This window comes from Schistocerca serialis, chromosome 4, assembly GCF_023864345.2.
Source record: "Schistocerca serialis cubense isolate TAMUIC-IGC-003099 chromosome 4, iqSchSeri2.2, whole genome shotgun sequence".
Classification (NCBI taxonomy): domain Eukaryota; kingdom Metazoa; phylum Arthropoda; class Insecta; order Orthoptera; family Acrididae; genus Schistocerca; species Schistocerca serialis.
Window position 1 is genome coordinate 126,407,463 of NC_064641.1, and position 20,043 is coordinate 126,427,505.

General features: G+C 43.2%; 1 protein-coding gene across 1 annotated transcript in view; it reads right to left on the bottom strand.

Moving 5' to 3' along the window:
• Positions 1-20,043, bottom strand: part of LOC126473593 (uncharacterized) — a 608,171-nt gene that overhangs the window by 25,944 nt on the left and 562,184 nt on the right. The window contains exon 6 of the mRNA XM_050100740.1: positions 13,889-14,149. Within this exon, the coding sequence (XP_049956697.1) occupies positions 13,889-14,149 (261 nt within the window). The remainder of the gene's footprint in view (positions 1-13,888; positions 14,150-20,043) is intronic.

Consider the following 20,043-nt stretch of genomic DNA (forward strand, 5'->3'; position numbering starts at 1 on the left):
TCCAAAAGATCATTTATGTAGATAGAAAACAACAGCGGACCTACCACACTTCCCTGGGGCACTCCAGATGATACCCTCACCTCCGATGAACACTCACCATCGAGGACAATGTACTGGGTTCTATTACTTAAGAAGTCTTTGAGCCCACATTGCACAAGGGGCTTGGGTAAAATTTAAGCCCAATTCAATGGGGACCTGATTGGAAGTTTACATTTCAAATACATTTGTATTAACTAGGGCTGTTTTTCATACTGTAATCAGCAGTGGCTTGTAACTGTACATTTGCAATTATATTGCTAATTGCTCATTTGTGATTCCACATTTACTGGAGGGCTTTTGCTTTTATTACAATACTAGTTGAATACCAGTGTTGTCTGAGTATATATGTATTAGTCCACCTCCTCATTCTGCTTCCCCCCCCCCCCCCCCCATCTTCTCCAACCCCCTCTCTGACCATCTCCTCCTGCCCCTCCCTCTGTCCATCTGCTCCTCCCCATCCCTCTGCCCATCTGCTTCACTCCTCCTCTGTACGTTCAATCCTTCTCCATCTCTCTGCCCATCTGCTTCTTCCCCCTCTCTATATGTCCATCTCCTCCCCCCCCCCTCTCTATGCCATTCTTCTCCTCTTACCTTTCTCTGTCCATTTTATCCCCTCTTTCTGTCCATATCGTCCTCCATCCCTTTTCTGTCTATCTTCTCTCCCCTCTCTGTCCATCTCTTCCTCTCCCTCTGTCTGTCCATCTCCTTCTTTACACTTTCTCAATCCATCTCCTCCTGCCCCTCTCTCTGTCCATATCCTCCTCTTCCATTTTTCTATTTCCTCGTCCCCCTCTCTTTGTCCATCTGCTCCTCACACATTCTCTCTCCATCACCACATTGTCGTACCCACCTCACCTACACAGTATTTCTTTCTAGATACTGTAGAAAGTAGCACTTGTGGCATCTCTGGCATGGAGAACCCTATCTTTGACTCCGACCACTTTCAACTGCTTTGTTCTCTGTGTCTCTCGGCACACAACTTGCAATGCTATGTTTTGTTCTTCTTGCTTCATGTCTAATGAATGCATTTACTAAATTTAAAGTGTGTTATTACTGATGAGCATTATGCGATAACCACAAACTTGTACCAAGTTTGGTTGAAATCGATCCAGAAGTTTAGGAGTAGCTTTTTCCCTGCAGTTTTGAAGGGGTTCTCACAAGTTCCATTTTTTTCACCTATCTTTAATGTATTTCACATATATATGTGTTTCACACATATCTCTAGACTCTGCAGCTTTGTTGTCACGTAACTCAATGTTCGTGATGTCATACCTAAATTATGTGTTGTACAATCACATAATTTTGCAGGTATGTTCAGTAGTATATGTAAATTTGTCTTCGAAAAATGTTACAGAGAGTGTTAGTAGTAATGAAGTAATACATTAAAACATCATATCTGATGCAGCAGTCTTACTGCATGACAAGTGAAAATGTAGTATTTGACAAACTTTTTCCTTCATCATTCTGTGGGGGTTGTAAGCGAGAAAGAGTCTCGTAAACATCTGAAAGTATGTTCCATTCTCAATCAGACTTGCTTCTACGTCGACACTATATTTAGTACATCACAGATGGACACTTTTATTGTGATCTTCAGTTCTCCAACGCTACCTGAACACATCATGGCAGGTCTCCTCCGACTTAGGGTTCGACCCTATGTACCTAACCCTATCGATGCTGCAGATGCCAGCATTTCGGCCATACAATGCTGAGTTGCAGAGGCGAAGCAACTTGTGGGAAGTGTGGAAAGGCAGCCCATGAAGCTGGGATGGACTGTTCATCTCCAGCAGTTCGTATTAACTGCTCTGGAAGCCACCCAGTCTGGAGCCGAGCCTGCCCTGTTTTTGCAGAGGAATGCAAAATTCAGGAAATCAAAGTGACCAAGCAGATCCCATACACAGAAGCCAAAAAGGACTATCAGGTGATGAAACTCCTGTCTTTGCCACTTCTTATGCTTCGTCAGTGCAGAAACCTGTTACTAAGGACTCAGACGACATCCAGTGTTCCATTATACACATCTAGCACTTGTACTGTAATTGTAAAGTGAAAGACATAGCGATTCAAACAGCTACGATGGAAGAGACCAGTAATGCTTCCATAGTGCACAGCTCAAAGGCACCCCAAAAGCAGAGTGTCCCTCAATGGCAAGTTTCTTCGAAGAAAAGTGGCTCTCACTGCCCCCTATACATCTCACCCTTTCTGGGAAAAGGAGCAGGGAAAGGATCCCAACATTCGGGTCGAAAGCTGACTTGGGCGCCATCAGACGTCATTCTGGCATGTCTGACTGATGATGAGGACATCGTGGATTTTGATGCCTCATCACCAGACCCCGTCAGTCCCAAAACCCCGCCTCTCTTTACAAGCGCCCCACCACCTTGGTGCAAAGACAGTGGTAAATCAAGACCACATTGACGAAATGGCTCCCATACTTCAGTGGAATGCAAATCGATACAGGACTCATCTGGCAAAATTAAGACTTCTTGTACAGGACAGACCCTTTTGCCTCTGCCTTCAAGAGACTCATTTCAAAGAGACTGTCACAGCTGTACTTGGAGGTTATCACCTTTATAGAAATGACGACCTTACTTGAGACAACGTAAAATGTGGGGTTGCAGTGTTCGTAAAGGACACTTTTCACTCCTCACCTATTCCCTTAACAACAACATTTCAAGCGGTTGCTGTTCGGATAGTGACCCATGTTGACATAACAGTGTGCTCTGTGTACTTACCACCCCATGAGCCTCTTGATAGTGGGGTCCTCACTCAACTTCTTGATGAACTACCCTGACCCTTTCACCTTTTGGGGGACTTCAATGCACACAGTGCATTATGGGGTTCTAACGCCACATGCCCAGAGGGTCGAGTACTTGAAGATATGCTACACACAACAGATCTTATACCGCTGAACATGGGTTAAGCCACACATTTTAGCACCGCTACAGGTTCATATACCACCATAGACCTCTCCTTCTGCTCGCCTGCTCTTGGGGACACTGCTCAGTGGGCAGTGGACGATGATCTTCATGGTAGTGACCATTTCCCAATCTGGATCAATCTGCCTGATGGAGCAGACCCTGAAAGAAAGCTACCGAGATGGTTATTCAAGAAGGTTAACTGGATGCTTTACAGGCAGTTAGGTGTTTTCGAGCGATATGATGGCGTCCAGGACTGGGTGGATCACATTACAGCTGTGATACACCATGCTGCCGATGCATCCATCCCAAAGTCTGTGGAAGTGCCTATGAGGCGACCTGTCCCTTGGTGGAACGACGAGTATTGTTTTGCAGTCAGGCAGATGAGGGCAGCTATGCGCAGATTCAATCGATGCCCTACAGATTCGAATCTTGCATACTTTCGAATGGCGCACGCAAAGGCGAGGAGAATAATTTGGGAGAGTAAGAAGAGGTCTTGGCAAGAGTTCTTGAACTCCATCAATAAGTCCACATCCGCAAGTAAAGTATGGGAAGCCATCAGGAGGATCTCAAGGCACAACTCTCCACCGCCAATAGCAGCTGTACGAATACAGCGGTCTCTTGTAACATTGATGAGGGATATAGCTCAGACAATGGCTGAATCATATAAATCCATTACAGCCGATTCCAGCCAGAATCCCACCTTCCATCGATATCGGGAAGTCCAGGAGAAGGCTGATCTTGATTTCCGTTCCACCAACATGGAAGAATACAACCAGCCTTTCTCTCTGTGGGAGCTGGAGGCTGCATTGTTAGTTGCTTGTGATATGACCCCTGGAAACGACCTGATAACCTACAGCATGTTGCAACATTTGGACCGACGGTCAAAGGAAGTCCTCCTTCATTTCTTCAATAAAATTTGGATAACTGGCGACTTTCCCAACTCGTGGAAGGAATCTATTTTAATCCCAATTTTAAAACCAGGAAAGGATCTGACAGACCCTGGTAGTTATAGTAGTATTAATCTGAGAAGCTGCGTAGGAAAGACACTGGAGCGTATGGTCAATTGGCGCCTAGTGTGGGTTCTTGATACTCAGTCACTCCCATTGTGGGTTCAGAAGGTGTCGCTCCACTCTTGATAACCTGACAGTGCTCGAAGCTGCAATTCAACAAGCTTTCCTTCGTAAGCGACACCTTATCGGTCGGTGTTTTCTTCGATTTGAAGAAGGTCTACGACACTAGCTGGAGGCATAATATTTTGTCGCAGCTCCATCAGTCGGTATTCGGCGGACGTCTACCGACCTTCATACGGTCCTTTCTCTCAGACAGATATTTTAGATACAGGGTTGGGAATGCTCTGTCTGACCATTTTAAGCAGGAGAATGGTGTCCCTCAAGGGAATGTTTTAAGTGTCACGGCTTTCGCCATTGCAATCAATAGGATTACAACCACAGTGCGACGTACAATACTATGTTCCTTGTTTGTGGACGACTTCTCCGTCTTCTGTGCATCCTCCAGCCTCACCACAGCTACTCGGCAATGGCAACTAACGATGAGGCGGTTGGAGGAATGGTCTTGCACAACAGGTTTTAGATTCTCATGAGAGAAAACAGTTTGTGTTGATTTTAATCGTTCCCACTGTCTGTTTAATTTGCGCGTTTTAGAACTGGGGGACACTGCTCTCACTTTTAAGCAAAATGTGAAGTCTCTTGGTCTTACCTTTGATGGGAAGTTAACATGGTTGCCACACCTTAAAGAACTGAAACTGAGATGTCTCAAGGCGTTAAACATTCTTAAATGTGTCAGTCATAGGTCTTGGGGAACCGACAGAGCACGTCTGCTCTAACTTTATAAGGCCTTTGTGCGACCACGGCTTGAATACGGATGTCAGATTTATGGGTCAGCAAGGACTTCATACCTTAAACTGCTGGATGCAGTTCACCACGAGGGCATTAAGCTGTCGACAGGGGCCTATCGCACGAACCCTGTTGCTAGTTTGTGTGCGGCGGCTGGTGAGCCTCTGCTGTCTATTCGACGTCTTCTTCTCGCGATACGCCAAGTATATAGGGAACTGTCTGTTCCTACATCGCCAGCATCCAGTTACGTTGTTCAGCCGCCACTGGAGCTGCTGTTCGATCATCGACCACAGGCAACACGGCCATTTGGGATCCGTGCAAAGGGGAGCCTTGAGTTATTACAGGTGGGGGGCATTAAGGTCCTAAGCTAGGGGTAGAGTAGGGGGTCCCCTTGGCTACCACCAAGGCCCAGATTGCTTTTAGAACTGACTGCTTACAAGAAGCATTGTACCCCAAACTGTATTTTTAAAATTAAGTTTAATGAAATTTTATGTAGCCACCCAGATTTTACTATCATCTACACGGATGGTTCTAAGCAAGGAGATGTTTTCGTTTGTTCTGTCGTGTTCCCCGACACTATCCTCAGGATAGGGCTCCCAGAGCAATTTTCAGTTTATTACGCGGAACTTTTTGCTATCCTGAGGGCAATGGAGCAGATGAGAAGGCGTCGTGACAAAAAATTTATCGTCTGCTCTGATTCTCAAAGTGCCATTCTCGCTGTTGGACAGATGTAGCCAGCAGATCGGACGGTGCAACAGATACAGGACGCTCTCCTGTTGCACAGACAAAACAAGGAAATCATTTTTTGCTGGGTTCCAGGTCACATAGGCATCCAGGGAAATGAACTCGCTGATGTTGCTGCTAAGGAGGCTTGCTCCCTTCCTCCTCCTGCCCGCTCTGTTCAGTCGCTCTGCGGGATGTCACTTCATTTGTGACCAAGAAGGCTACATGTTAGTGGGGGTCCCTGTGGCTGGAAGTGAGGGACAATAACCTGCGTTCCATCAAAACTTCAGTGCGACCATGGATCAGCTCCTTCTGCCCGCGATGGTGTGAAGAAGTAGCCCTTACTCGGCTTAGAGTGGGACATTGTCTACTGAGACACGGCTTCCTCTTGCGTCGTGAGGAGCCCCCAGTATGTCAGAGGTGCGGGACACAGCTGTCAGTGCGACATCTTTTAACCGAGTGTGTTTTATATGACGACCTGAGGGCTGAACTGGGTCTCCCACAGGATCTTCCCTCTATTTTAACTGATAACGAAGCGAGTGTTGTTTGTGTCTTAAAATTTTATGCGGTGTCCGGAATTCTTCCCAAAATACTTGGTGTGCAATCTTAATGTGTCACAGAGTGGCTGGGTCACGTATTATTTCTAAGTCATCATCCAGCCACGCTTATTTGTCCCTTTTTTAACAGCATCTTTACAAGTATTTTCTCCATGATTTCATTTAGTTATCCCGCTGTGTCTCGCTGGGGTTTTATTACGGGCTTTTCCGAACCTCACCTTCCTGGTGTTGCTTTACGTTTCCTGTGGTGGGATCAAACGTAGCTTTCCAGATTATTGATCTCCTTCCATAGATCGTCTTCGGCATAACATTAATGCAAGGGCGCTGATGACCTAAATGTTTAGTGTCTTCCACCATAAATCATCACACCATCATCATCATTAAAATGTAGTAAGCGATAAACTTTTTCCTTTCATCATTCTGTGGGGGTTGTAAGCGAGAAAGAGTCTCGTAGAAGTCTGAAATTATGTTACAATTCTCATTCAGTCTTGCTTCTATGTCAACACGATATTTAGTACATCACAGATGGCCAAGTGGACGACATACTTTCTGAATTTTGAAACAATTTGGTACTGCTTTTAAAGGTATGTGGTTTGTTTTTACTGGAGTTCAGATTATTTTGTCTATTCTGGTGGAGGCCATAACTGTTTACAGCGAGTTGGTTATCGTAGTGGCCGGAGTGCGCAGATCTTAAATATTCAGAACATACCGTCCAAGAATGTTCTACGAGCGAGATCACATTGTTGCTGTTTCAGAACTACTATCTGCTTGTCTTTTAATATCCACAGTTGGCTAAGACCTAACTTGAAATTTAATGATTATAAAGAATCCGCCTCGATTGCAATCGAGGCGGATTCTTTATAATCATTAAATTATTCACGATTGCTGACGCGCTGCAATGTTAAAAGTTCTCAAGTAACTTGAAATTGCTTTGTTCTGCTTCTTAGCCTCGTATCCACATGATAGATCAATACACGTATCGTCAAGCTCACGCCTAGTGTAATAACCGAAGAGTGGATGTGTGCAAGCATGCTGTGACTACGTTGTCACACTCCACTACATGTCAGTACGTAGAGTGCATAGTATTTTTGTCATCTGTCCGGCTACTTCCATCTATTTTTGATCACCCACTGGATCTGTATTCTCGCATTCAGTAATTTCTTTCATGTATGAACTACCGTTCGTGCATTTCTTTATCTTCGTCAATTTCTTTTATTTTCATTTCTCCTAGAAGCTAAAAAGAGCTGTTTGATCTTCCTTTTCAGTCCCTGAGTTTACTCGACACCATTCCATGAAAATATTTGATTCGCGTGTTCTTCTGGTTAGGGCAAAATAAACTTTCCATAGTTCATTGGCAGTGTTTTTTTTAATATTTGTTACATCTGCTTTGTAGTTTCGTTTAGAGATCTGTGTTTTTATTTGTATTTCTAGTGTCAGCATTCGTATGCAGGCGTCACTTGCTTGACAGGTAACATCACATTCAATTTTTAACGGGTAGTCATGTTGATTTTAATCTGTGTTCTACTTTCTTGATTCATACTCTTCTCGAATTTTCAACCATTTGCGTTGTTGATTTAATGCCTGTAAAATTTCATTGTATTGTAAACAAATTCGGGCAGCTTTGAACCTTCATTTCTTCCAGTGTCTCCTCAGCGGATTTCCGTCATTTCTGGTTGTTCCATAGTTTTCTGTTTCAACTGAATTCCACAGCTGTAGCGATGCTGCACATTTTCCTCCATCCTTCTCTCTACGTGGTTCACATACCACTAAGATCAACTACGTCGGGCCATGTGTAGCTTCTGGCACCCTTGCAAACGTAAGTTTCCTTTTTGGAAGAAACCATAAATAACTGAAAATATGCAAATATGCGTAACATTGAATTAAGAAAGTATAGACTTGCGCCTTATTCGCATAGATGCTGTAGCCATTTGAAGTTGCTGGGTGAAAAGCGAAATCAACAGAGCGCCTAAACTATAGCACAATAGATGTAGTGATCGCTCACCTTATCTATGGAGACTACATTATGAAAGGTGTTGCGCATTGAGCAGAAAAATGGTTTGATTGCTGTCAGAGTCCTTATTAACTGAGAGTTGATATATCAACAACATTAAAAAATGCTTCAAATGGCTCAGAGCACTACGGGACTTAACATCTGAGGTCATTAGTCCCTTACACTGAGAACTACTTAAACCTAACCAACCAAAGGACATCACAAACATCCATGCCCGAGGCAGGATTCGAACCTGCGACCGTACAACATTAAAAATCAAGGTAAATTATTGCTAATTATTTGATTGTTGATCAGCAGGAAACCAAAGAGAAGAAAATCACAAATGGAACACTGCAGCTATGTAGGATAATTGAGTTTGAAGTGGACGATAACATGAACATGATAGAAAACGCAAAGTCAAACAAAACAAATCGAAAATATTTTCAAAATGCTGTGAGAAGATGGAATAAAAATTGTAAAGGAGAAGCTGTTCAAAACAGATTATGAAAACAAAAACAAAAAAAAGAAATTGATATTCATAGATTTTGAGAAAGCTTCTGAGTCAGTGTCAACAAAATCTACGCCTATTCCTTGAAAAAAGAGACACTGATTCGGACACTGTCAATAAACTGAATAATACTCCACATATTACAGTTTCCATTAGACTATACTAGAATAGTGAGAACTTCAAAACTGAAAGAGGAAGCAAGGAGATGTAAAATCACTAAAAATATTTCCAGCAGACGTAGAGAACGGTTTTATATCCTTCAAGTGGGAAAACCAATTAGGATTACATGTTAACCAATAAGGATTACATGTTAACAGAACATATGTGAACTAGCTTCGATCTTTTAATGAGATCATATAGTTTGCTTGTGGGGGAACAACTAATGGAAGAAATGAATAGTGCAAGTTTGGAAGATGACCTGAAAAATAATTGCAATAAAGCAAAAATGATGTATAACCATCATATTGGAAAGAATATAGTTCAAATTAACAATGAAGCTATAGAACCAATTTATTCATTACCCATCGTGTGTCGACTGAAGTCGGCAATAACACAGCAACAAAAGCCATTTTTCGCTCTCTGTCTCAATTACAGCACTGTGCCTCCTACAACTCAAAGCATCTGACTAAGTCACCAGCAACGCGACACGTTGCTTGGATCTGATCCCACTGCATTTGATTTTGTTGTTGTTGTTGTGGGGGTTTGTGAGAGACAGCCCCGTTCCAACAACTTCGGGTGAAATGTGACTCCACATACGAAAAGTAGTGAGTGAAATGTCATGGTGTACCGAGTACTTCCGAGAAATATCGAGCGAAGTCGAGTCTCGAACATTAAAATTCAGAGCAAGTTTTTATTTTATTTCACGTAGATGATATTATGTAGTCAACCGTCTGGCATACAGTGCTGAGTAAGGGTTTCTTCTAGAATTCTCAATCGTTACTTTCTTTAGCCACAAACATCCAAGTCGCTACTACAACACGAGTTTTCTCATGTCATCTAACAGCTTTCTGTTAGGTCTTTCGTCATCTCTTGGAATCCAGCAGAGAACATCTTTGCTCGGCCGATAGGTTGTGTGTCCTTTCCACTTATGTTTTATTTTCGTTAGTTATAGTTACATCTACAATTATGGACGATGTCTGACGATTGACGTTAGTAGTGACAGTGCATATGAGAGAACGAAAGCTCCTTTACATTTGTAAATGAGTATCGTAGCCGGTCCCTGGTTGCAGCAAGGCGTAGGACAGGTATTAATGAGTAACTAGAAGATGTTTTGCTCACTGATGGATCGAAAATACCACTCATCTCTGTAGAAGCTACATTCTGTGTTGAGGCAGATGGGCAAAGTCGACCCTTCTTGCTACCTATAGAAACATCTGTGCTAACAGCTAAGTTATTTGCTATGTTACAGGCTATACTGCATGCTACAGAATTAAACGTCTATAAATTCCATGGATGTATAGATTACATCAGTGCTCTGTCGTCCCTTGCAAGTGCACCTTCTGGGAAAACCACGAATTATGTAGCGCAGGGTTTTCGACTTGTTTATTTAATCGTATGGCAAGGGCCCCCGTCGGGCAGACCGTTCGCCGACTGCCGGTCTTTTAATTTGACACACTTCGGCGACCTGCAGTCTGATGGGGATGATGAGGACAGCACAACACCCAGTCCCAGGGAGGAGAAAATTCCCCGACCCAGCCGGGAATTGAACCCGGGCCCAGAGGATTGACAATCCGTCGCGCTGACCATTCAGCTACCGTGGGCAGACAGGATTTCCTACGACATCTTACGAGATCGAGACACCTCCATACATCGTTCTATTTCCAATGGATAGCGGGCCACATCGTCACAAGGGGACTATGAATGCATTGACCATCTTACCGAAAGGAGAAACAATTCGAACCCACTATGACATCTACTCTGTACAGAAATTACTATCAGCAGGTTGCAGTTAAGGCAAAAGAGGAGTGATAAACATTATGTAACGAGCACATTAAACGGAAAAGAAAGATATGTGCTATTCAACATACCTCAAGGTTCCATAATAATGATGTTAAACCGAAGGAAATCGTCACCGCCAAGAGATTAAGAGCAGACGATATAACTACCAAAAAAAGTGAAACACCTCAAAGTTAATATCCTCTCCAAATTTCGATTATGGTACAACTGAAGATGACATCCGGGACTTTGTATTGTAATGTGTGTAATATATAAAAAAAAGTAAACTGTATCTGAAGCACTGAGTATTGTTGATTAATTCTCTCGAACTAATTCCATCAGACCTGTAGATGTATTTATAAATTCTTAAAAGAAGATCTATAACGATTAGCGTGACTACTCAAAACAATTTGAAACAAAATAAATACATATATAATAAAATGTTCGAAGTAGAGAGGATATAAAATATAGACTGGCAATGGCAAAGAAAGCGTTTCTGAAGAAGAGATATTTGTTAACATCAGGTATAGATTTAAATGTCAGGAAGTCGTTTCTGAAAGTATTTGTGTGGAGTGTAGCCATGTATGGAAGTGAAACATGGACGATAAATAGTTCGGACAAGAAGAGAATAGAAGCTTTCGAAATGTGGTGCTACAGAAGAATGCTGAAGATTAGATGGGTAGATCACATAACTAACGAGGAAGTATTGAACAGAATTGGGGAGAAGAGGAGTTTGTGGCACAACTTGACTAGAAGAAGGGATCGGTTGGTATGACATGTTCTGAGGCATCAAGGGATCACCAATTTAGTATTGGAGGGCAGCGTGGAAGGTAAAAATCGTAGAAGGAGACCAAGAGATGAATACACTCAGCAGATTCAGAAGGATGTAGCCTGCAGTAGGTACTGGGAGATGAAGCAGCTTGCACAACATAGAGTAGCATGGAGAGCTGCATCTCAGGACTGAAGACCATAACAACAACAAATAAAATAAATAAAAACTTTGACTGGTCTTAGAATTTTAACTGAAAAAAAAAAACAAAACAGAATTGATGACTAATATGAATGCGTGTTGTCTAATTCAGATCAAGGCATTTTTAACTGAAAGCCTACTTGGTTTAATAGTCTTTTTGTTGTGCCTATCTGTGACTTAATATCTCCGCTGTACGGTGAGTAGCAATCTTTCCTTTTCATGACACTGACAAATATAAAAGGTGGACCAAAATACACAGAAACACAAGTAGGAAAAATAGAAGAAGTTAAGCAATTTAAATACATCAGGAAAATCATACAGCAGAATGGACTAGAAAAATTTGCAATAGACGAAAAAGTTAGCACAATGGGAAGAGTATATGGCTAAAAAATAATATCTACAACGAGAAATTCAACTCTAGAATTACAATGCTAAGACATTATACCACAGTGGTAAGACTAGAACGTTTATATGCATGTACATGCTTAACAATGAACTATATATTGGACAGAACAGAGATAATTGCAAGTCAGATTATTTGAAAAATTAATGGGTGCAATACAAACTGAAGACTACATTTCACTGGAAAATGGGAAATTATGAAGAAATATAGCAAAGTATACAGAAAATACTGGAGGTGAAGATTAACCTTATTTCAACTTCTCTACCGAATGAACAAGAACAATGTAGATAGAGAGGTACAAACTGACACACATGCTTGGACTGACATGGGGTTTTATTAGAACCAAACAAATACAAAAGTTCAAAAATGTCCGACAGATGGAGCTTCATCTGATCAGAATAGCAATAATTAGCATAACAAAGTAAGACAAAGCAAAGATGATGTTCTTTCCTCAACAATAACTGTAGTCGAGGAATAATGTTGTGAACAGCACTGTAAAGCATGTCCGGAGTTATGGTGCGGCATTGGCGTCGGATGTTGTCTTTCAGCATCCCTAGAGATGTCGGTCGATCACGATACACTAGCGACTTCAGGTAACCCCAAAGCCAATAATCACACGGACTGAGGTCTGGGGACCTGGGAGGCCAGGCATGACGAAAGTGGCGGCTGAGCTCACGATCATCACCAAACGACGCGCGCAAGAGGTCTTTCACGCGTCTAGCAATAGGGGGTGTAGCGCCATCCTGCATAAACATCGTGCGTTCCAGCAGGTGTTTATCAGCCAGGCTGGGGATGATGCGATTCTGTAACATATCGGCGTACCTCTCACCCGTCACGGCAGCAGTTACAAAACCAGAATCACGCATTTCCTCGAAGAAAAAAGGCCCGATAACGGTAGATGTGGTAAATCCAACCCATACCGTGACTTTCTCGTCGTGAAATGGAATTTCCACGACAGTTCTAGGATGTTCGGTAGCCCAAATTCTGCAGTTGTGGGCGTTGACAGACCCTCGGAGCGTGAAATGAGCTTCGTCGGTCCACAACACGTTACTCAACCAATCGTCATCTTCCGCCATCTTTTGAAACGCCCACACCGCAAATGCCCTCCACTTCACTAAATCGCCAGGTAACAGTGCATGATGCCGATGGATTTTGTACGGATAGCATCGGAGTGTACGCCTCAGTGCCAACCAAACAGTAGTGTATGGAATGCCGGTGCGACGTGCGACTGCACGAGCGCTGACTTCCCCGTGAATAGACGAACCCGCTACAGTCTCCATTTCTTCCTGAACTGTCTCAGCAGCATTACGCCTTGTGCTCGGTCGGCCACTACCGGGTCTATCGTCTAAATAACCCGTGGCTTCGAACTTCGGAATCATTCTCGCCACAGCTGCATTTGTCAACGGACCTTTACCCGTTCGAATTCCCTTCCTATGGCAGTAGGTTCGTAGCTCTGAACTAGCACATTCCCCATTCTGATAATACAGCTTCACTAAAAGCGCCTTTTCAGGTAACGTCAACATGCTGCGACTACTGGCGCATCTGATTCTCTCTCTCATTACAGCTCGTTTTATACACGATTGTCATGCGCAGTGACTGACGTTTTGCTGTCCAGCGCCATCTGTCGGACATTTTGTAAACTTTTTTTTTTTTTTGTTCTAATAAAACCCCATGTCATTCCAAGCATGTGTGTCAATTTTTACATCTCTATCTACATTATTCCGTGGTTTATTAAGTTTTCAAATTTATACTGACTTTTTGATCACCCGGTATAAACAACATCAAAGAATAGGAAATAACGGAAAGAAGCTTTGTTAAGAGTCAAATACTAAATTTTTAGGGCTTTTGAGGCAGGTAAAACACAAATTAGGAACAATATGGACAGAAAAAAGACAACATGGGGAGACGGTGATAAAGTACTGGAAAACATGAAACAAGAAAGACGAAGAGGATTTCAGTTGCTAGAAATGTTTCGACGGCGGTGGTGTTGGCGCTTACCGTGTGTATGTGCAGGGAGCTGCCGTGGAAGTCCATGCTGGAGATGTTGGAGATGATGGAGGCCTTGCGCTTGCGCGCCGCCTCCATGTTGGTGAGCGAGGTGATGCGCGGCATCTGCGAGCGCGGCCTCACCGTGCCCCCGGCAGCCACGACCGCCGCCACGGCACGCGCCAGCTTCTCGTCCGCCTCCGACGTCACCTCGATCTTGGGCGCCGAAAGCAGCGCCGTCTGCACCTCCTCCTTCTTCTTGTCCTGCGGGACCTGCGCAACAGTTACATCGCTTTATTCAGGTCGATCCACTCCGGGTGTCAACGAAATGAAACAGTGCGGGAGGCAACGTCACTCTGCAGAGATGTTCACACTAGTGATCAGAAATGAATTCCGTGCACTCGCTCTAAATTCGCCAGCGGGTCCTATGACGTCATCACCGAACTCTCCGTCTTCGTACGTTAGGAGACACCACTTGTAAGTCTCCGCCACTGCTCATTTATAACAGTGAACTCGTCTATTGAGTTTTGTCTCGTGCAAGTGGACGCTACCGGCGTACAAGGGAGTGCGTGTACGCGAGTACAATCGAGGAATTGCGGCTTTGTCGCTATTTACGCAACTGTTTTCCAAAAAGATTACCGTATGAAACCGATGAACCAAAGAAACCGGTACACCTGCCTAATATCGTGTAGGGCCTCCGCGAGAGTGCAGAAGTGCCGCAACACGATGTGGCATGGACTCGACTAATGTCTGAAGTAGTGCTGGAGGGAACTGACACCATGAATCCTGCAGGGCTGCCCATAAATTAGTAAGTGTACGAGAGGGCAGAGATGTTCACACTAGTGATCAGAAATGAATTCCGTGCACTCGCTCTAAATTCGCCAGCGGGTCCTATGACGTCATCACCGAACTCTCCGTCTTCGTACGTTAGGAGACACCACTTGTAAGTCTCCGCCACTGCTCATTTATAACAGTGAACTCGTCTATTGAGTTTTGTCTCGTGCAAGTGGACGCTACCAGCTTACAAGGGAGTGGGTGTACGCTAGTACAATCGAAGAATTGCGGCTTTGCCGCTATTTACGCAACTGTTATCCAAAAAGATTATCGTATGAAACTGACGAACCAAAGAAACTGGTACACCTGCCTAATATCGTGTAGGGCCTCCGCGAGAATGCAGAAGTGCCGCAACACGATGTGGCATGGACTCGACTAATGTCTGAAGTAGTGGGTTGGGTTGGGTTGTTTGGGGGAAGAGACCAAACTGCGAGGTCATCGGTCTCATCGGATTAGGGAAGGACAGGGAAGGAAGTCGGCCGCACCCTTTGAAAGGTACCATCCCGGCATTTGCCTGGAGCGATTTAGGGAAATCACGGAAAACCAAAATCAGGATGGCCGGACGCGGGATTGAACCGTCGTCCTCCCGAATGCGAGTCCAGTGTGCTAACTACTGCGCCACCTCGCTCGGTCTGAAGTAGTGCTGGAGACAACTAACACCATGAATCCTGCCAGGCTGTCCATAAATCCGTAAGAGTACGAGGGAGTAGAGAACTCTTCTGAACAGCACGTTAAACGCATCCCAGATATTCTCTATAATGTTCATGTCTGGTGATTTTGGTGACCAGTGGAAGCGTGTTTCTGGAGCCACTTTGCAGCACTTCTCGACGTGTGGGGTGTCGCATTGTCCTGCTGGAATTGCCCAAGTCCATCGGAATGCGCAATGGACATGAATGAATGCAGGTGATCAGATACGATGCTTAAGTACGTGTCACATGTCAGAGTTGTATCTAGACGTATCAGGGGTCCAATATCACTCCAACTACACACGCCCCACACCATTACAGAGCCTCCACCAGCTTGAACAGTCCCCTGCTGACATGCAGGGTTCATGGATTCATGAGGTCGCCTCCATACCCGTACACGTTCATCCGATCGATACGATTTGAAACGAGACTTGTCGACCAGGCAACATATTTCCAGTCATCAGCAGTCCAATGTCGGTGTTTACGGGCCCAGGTGAGGCGTAAAGCTTTGTGTCGTGGAATCATCAAAGGTACACGGGTGGGCCTTCGGCTCCGAAAGCCCATATCGATAAATTTTCGTTAAATGGTCCGCACGATGACACTTGTTGATGGCCCAGCATTCAAATCTGAAGAAATTTGCGGAAGGGTTGCACTTCTGTCACGCTGAACGATTTTCTTCAGTCGTCGTTGGTCGCGTTCTTGCAAGATCTTTTTCCGACCGCACGATGTCGGAGATTTAATGTTTTACCAGATTCCTGATATTCGCCCACTCGTGAAATGGTCGTAGGCACCGACTATAATAGCACTTTCAAACTCACTTAAACTGTTGATAACCTGCCATTGTAGGAGCAGTAACCAATGTGACAGCTTATATAGGCGTTGCCGACCGCAGCGCCCTATTCTGCCTTTTTACATCTCTCTGTATTTGATTACACATGCCTATACCAGTTTATTTGACGCTACAGTGTATATACCAATATAATAAATGATCGGTTAACAGCGAATTACGCAAATATATATGTTTGAATCTTCAGAGTTTCGAAGCTGCTCACATGTTCTTTTTCTCCGTCTTTTCTTTCTCTTTCTTCAGTCCGCTTTACCCCTGGTCGATGGTATCCTCATTTTCAGGCAGTATTTCCTATCTGCTAATTTTTTGTCTGTATGAATTTCTGCTTTGAAATTCTGAAGGTAGCATGGGTAAAATACAGGGAGCGAATGGCTGTTTACAACGTGTACAAAAACCAGACAGCAGTTATAAGAGTTGAGGGGCATCAACAGTGGTTGAGAAGGCGATGAGACAGGGTTGCAGGATGTCCCGAATGTTATTCAATCTTTATATTGAGCTAACAGTAAAGAAAACCAAAGAAAAATTTGGAGTATGAATTAAAATTCAGGGGGAAGAAATAAAAGCTTTGAGGTTTGCCTATAACATTGTAATTATATAAGGGACAGCAAAGGATTTGGAAGAGCAGCTGAACGGAATGGGCAGGGTCTTGAAAGGAGAATACAAGATGAATATTAAAAAATGTTCAAATGTGTGTAAAATCTTATGGGACTTAATTGCAAAGGTCATCAGTCCCTAAACTTACACACTACTTAACCTAAATTATCCTAAGGACAAACACACACACCCATGCCCGAGGGAGGACTCGAACCTCCGCCGAGACCAGCCGCACAGTCCATGACTGCAGCGCCCTAGACCGCTCGGCTAATCCGGCGCGGCGATGAATATAAAAAAAAGGATAATGGAATGGAATCGAATCAAAACAGGCGATGCTGAGGTACTTAAATTAGGAAACGAGACACTAACACTAGTAGATAAGTTTTGGTATTTGGGCAGCAAAATAACTGGTGATGGCCGAAGTAGAGTGCCTATGAAATGTAGGCCGGTAATGGCAAGAAAAGTTTCTGAAGAAGAGAAATTTGTTAACATCGAATATAGATTTAACTGTTGGGAAGTCTTTTCTGAAAGTATTTGTCTGGGGTGTAGTTAGGTTCGTAAGTGAAACATGGACGATAAACAGTTTAGACAGGAAGAAAATAGAACCTTTTGAAACGTGGTGGGAGTTGCTGAAAAGAACTGACGAGAAAAGAAATTTGTGGCACAACCTGGTTAGAAGAAGGGATCGGTTGATAGAACACATTCTGAGACATCAGGCGATCACTAATTTAGTATTTAGTATTGGAGGGAAGTGTGTATGTGTGTGGGGGGGGGGGGCGGGGTGAAGTCGCAGAGGGAGACCAAACGATGATTACAGTAAGCAGATTCAGAAGAATGTAGGTTGCAGTAGTTACTACGAGATGAAGAGGCTTGCACAGAATAGAGTAGCATAGAAGTTGCAACAAACCAGTCTTTGGACTGAAGACCACAACAACAACATGAGTTTCTGTTGAAAATGACTGATAGACTGACAGATGCAGAATGTGGTTGTACATATGTTTGTTTGTATGTATAAAACTTTTTCGATCATCATCATCATCATCATTTAAGACTGATTATGGCTTTCAGCGTTCAGTCTGGAACATAGTCTCCCTTATAAAATTCCTCCATGATCCCCTATTCAGTGCTAACATTGGTGCCCTTTCTGATGTTAAGCCTATTACTTCAAAATCATTCTTAAGCGAATCCAGGTACCTTCTCCTTGGTCTACCCCGACTCCTCCTACCCTCTACTGCTGAAGCCATGAGTCTCTTGGGTGACCTTGCTTCTCCCATGCGTGTAACATGACCCCACCATCTAAGCCTAACTGCTACATCTATAGAGTTCATTCCCAGTTCTTCTTTGATTTCCTCATTGTGGACACCCTCCTGCCATTGTTCCCATCTACTAGTACTTGCAATCATGCTAGCTACTTTCATATCCGTAGCCTCAACCTTATTGATAAGGTAACCTGAATCCACCCAGCTTTCGCTCCCATACAACAAAGTTGGTCGAAAGATTGAACGGTGCACAGATAGCTTAGTCTTGGTACTGACTTCCTTCTTGCAGAAGAGAGTAGACCGTAGCTGAGCGCTCACTGCATTAGCTTTGCTACACCTCGCTTCCAGTGCTTTCATTATGTTGCCATCCTGTGAGAATATGCATCCTAATACTTGAAACCGTCCACCTGTTCTAACTTTATTCCTCCTATTTGGCACTCAATCCGTTTATATCTCTTTCCCACTGACATTTCTTTCGTTTTGGAGATGCTAACGAAAGTAATTTCAATGGGAAAGAAATATAAACGAATTGAGTGCCAAATAGGAGGAACAAAGTTAGAACAGGTGGAATTTTTCGATGGCTACTGTAAATTTATTTTAATATTTAGTCTCTATTCAGAGAACAGCTAACAAGTTCAGCAATATAGACACACTTTCGTCACGTTATCGAGTATGTGGAGACAGTACGAGAAAACAGGACATGAGGATGAAGTGTATTCTCCAGATGGTAATTAATCACTAAAATAAATTTGCAGCAGTCTTCGAAAAATCTGCAAACTCGTTATTGGCCCATAAATAAAATTTGCCTTGACCGAAAGAATAGGCGAATAGCGCACTCTAGATGGCACTTCGCTTAGCACAGTTTGAATGGTAGATGAGTTGTTCTCAGATGCGGTTGTTGATACAAAAAGTCAGAATATAGTAGAGGATTTAATGAAATAGGAGTGAATGAGCTTATTAATGGCTAAACTGAGTTTCTTGACAAATGTTGTACTGCAAATTTTCTACACTGCTGTCAAATGAAAGAATAGGTAAAGTGACGTACAAATATTTCAAAACATCGACATTCCTTTCAGCGAGAAAATATATACTTACGAACACATCAAGACTTAAAATGCAATGCATAAAACCTTTTCACATTATGTATTATGCATCGGTTTGTTTATTGAAGAGACTAGGCCAGTTGCTAATGAGTAATTTCACAAAACTGGACTTAGAGGATAAAATCTGCTCACTGGATAAATATTGCGTGAGGGAATTACATGAAAAATTAAGTGCATTTATTACTTCGGCGACACAGTGTTCTGTAACAGACCGGGAAATTTTCCACTTTCCCAAGTAAGCACAAAAAGTAGGCCGTAGCACGAAGTTGTTTTCCAACGAGTCATTTAGCCAGCAGTTCGACTATGTATTATTAAAGTTTGTGCAGCCATTAGGATCTGTTTGCAAAGTTTTAACAGGCTGGCAATATTTCTCTATGGTTACAGTCAGTCGAGAGTTGGTACAAAACAAAGCACACCTGTAGAAGAGTATTTGGGAGAAAATCTGTAAATCCTCCACGAAATGCGCTACAAACATTAGAAGCGTTGCGCAACATGCGTCGACGTAAACGCGAACTAAGTTTTTTGGCAGTCTACTTCGGCTTGATTACGGTCTTTTAAGCCTAACACTAATTAGTAGATAAAATAATGCGGGTTTTTCATTTTCAAATATATTATTTAAATTCACTGAACCGGAAAGAGTGGATCGATGAGGGTGAAATCAGTGATGATGCAATCGTATGAAGTGATACCCGTGTAAACCGTTCAGATATGCTGAATCTGCAGTATAATGTATAAACATTGACAACTGAAAATTTGCGTCAGACCAGGACTCGAAATCAGATTTCCCCTTATCGCAAGCAGTCGCCTTAACAATTATGCGATCTGAGTTTCCGTAACCACCCTG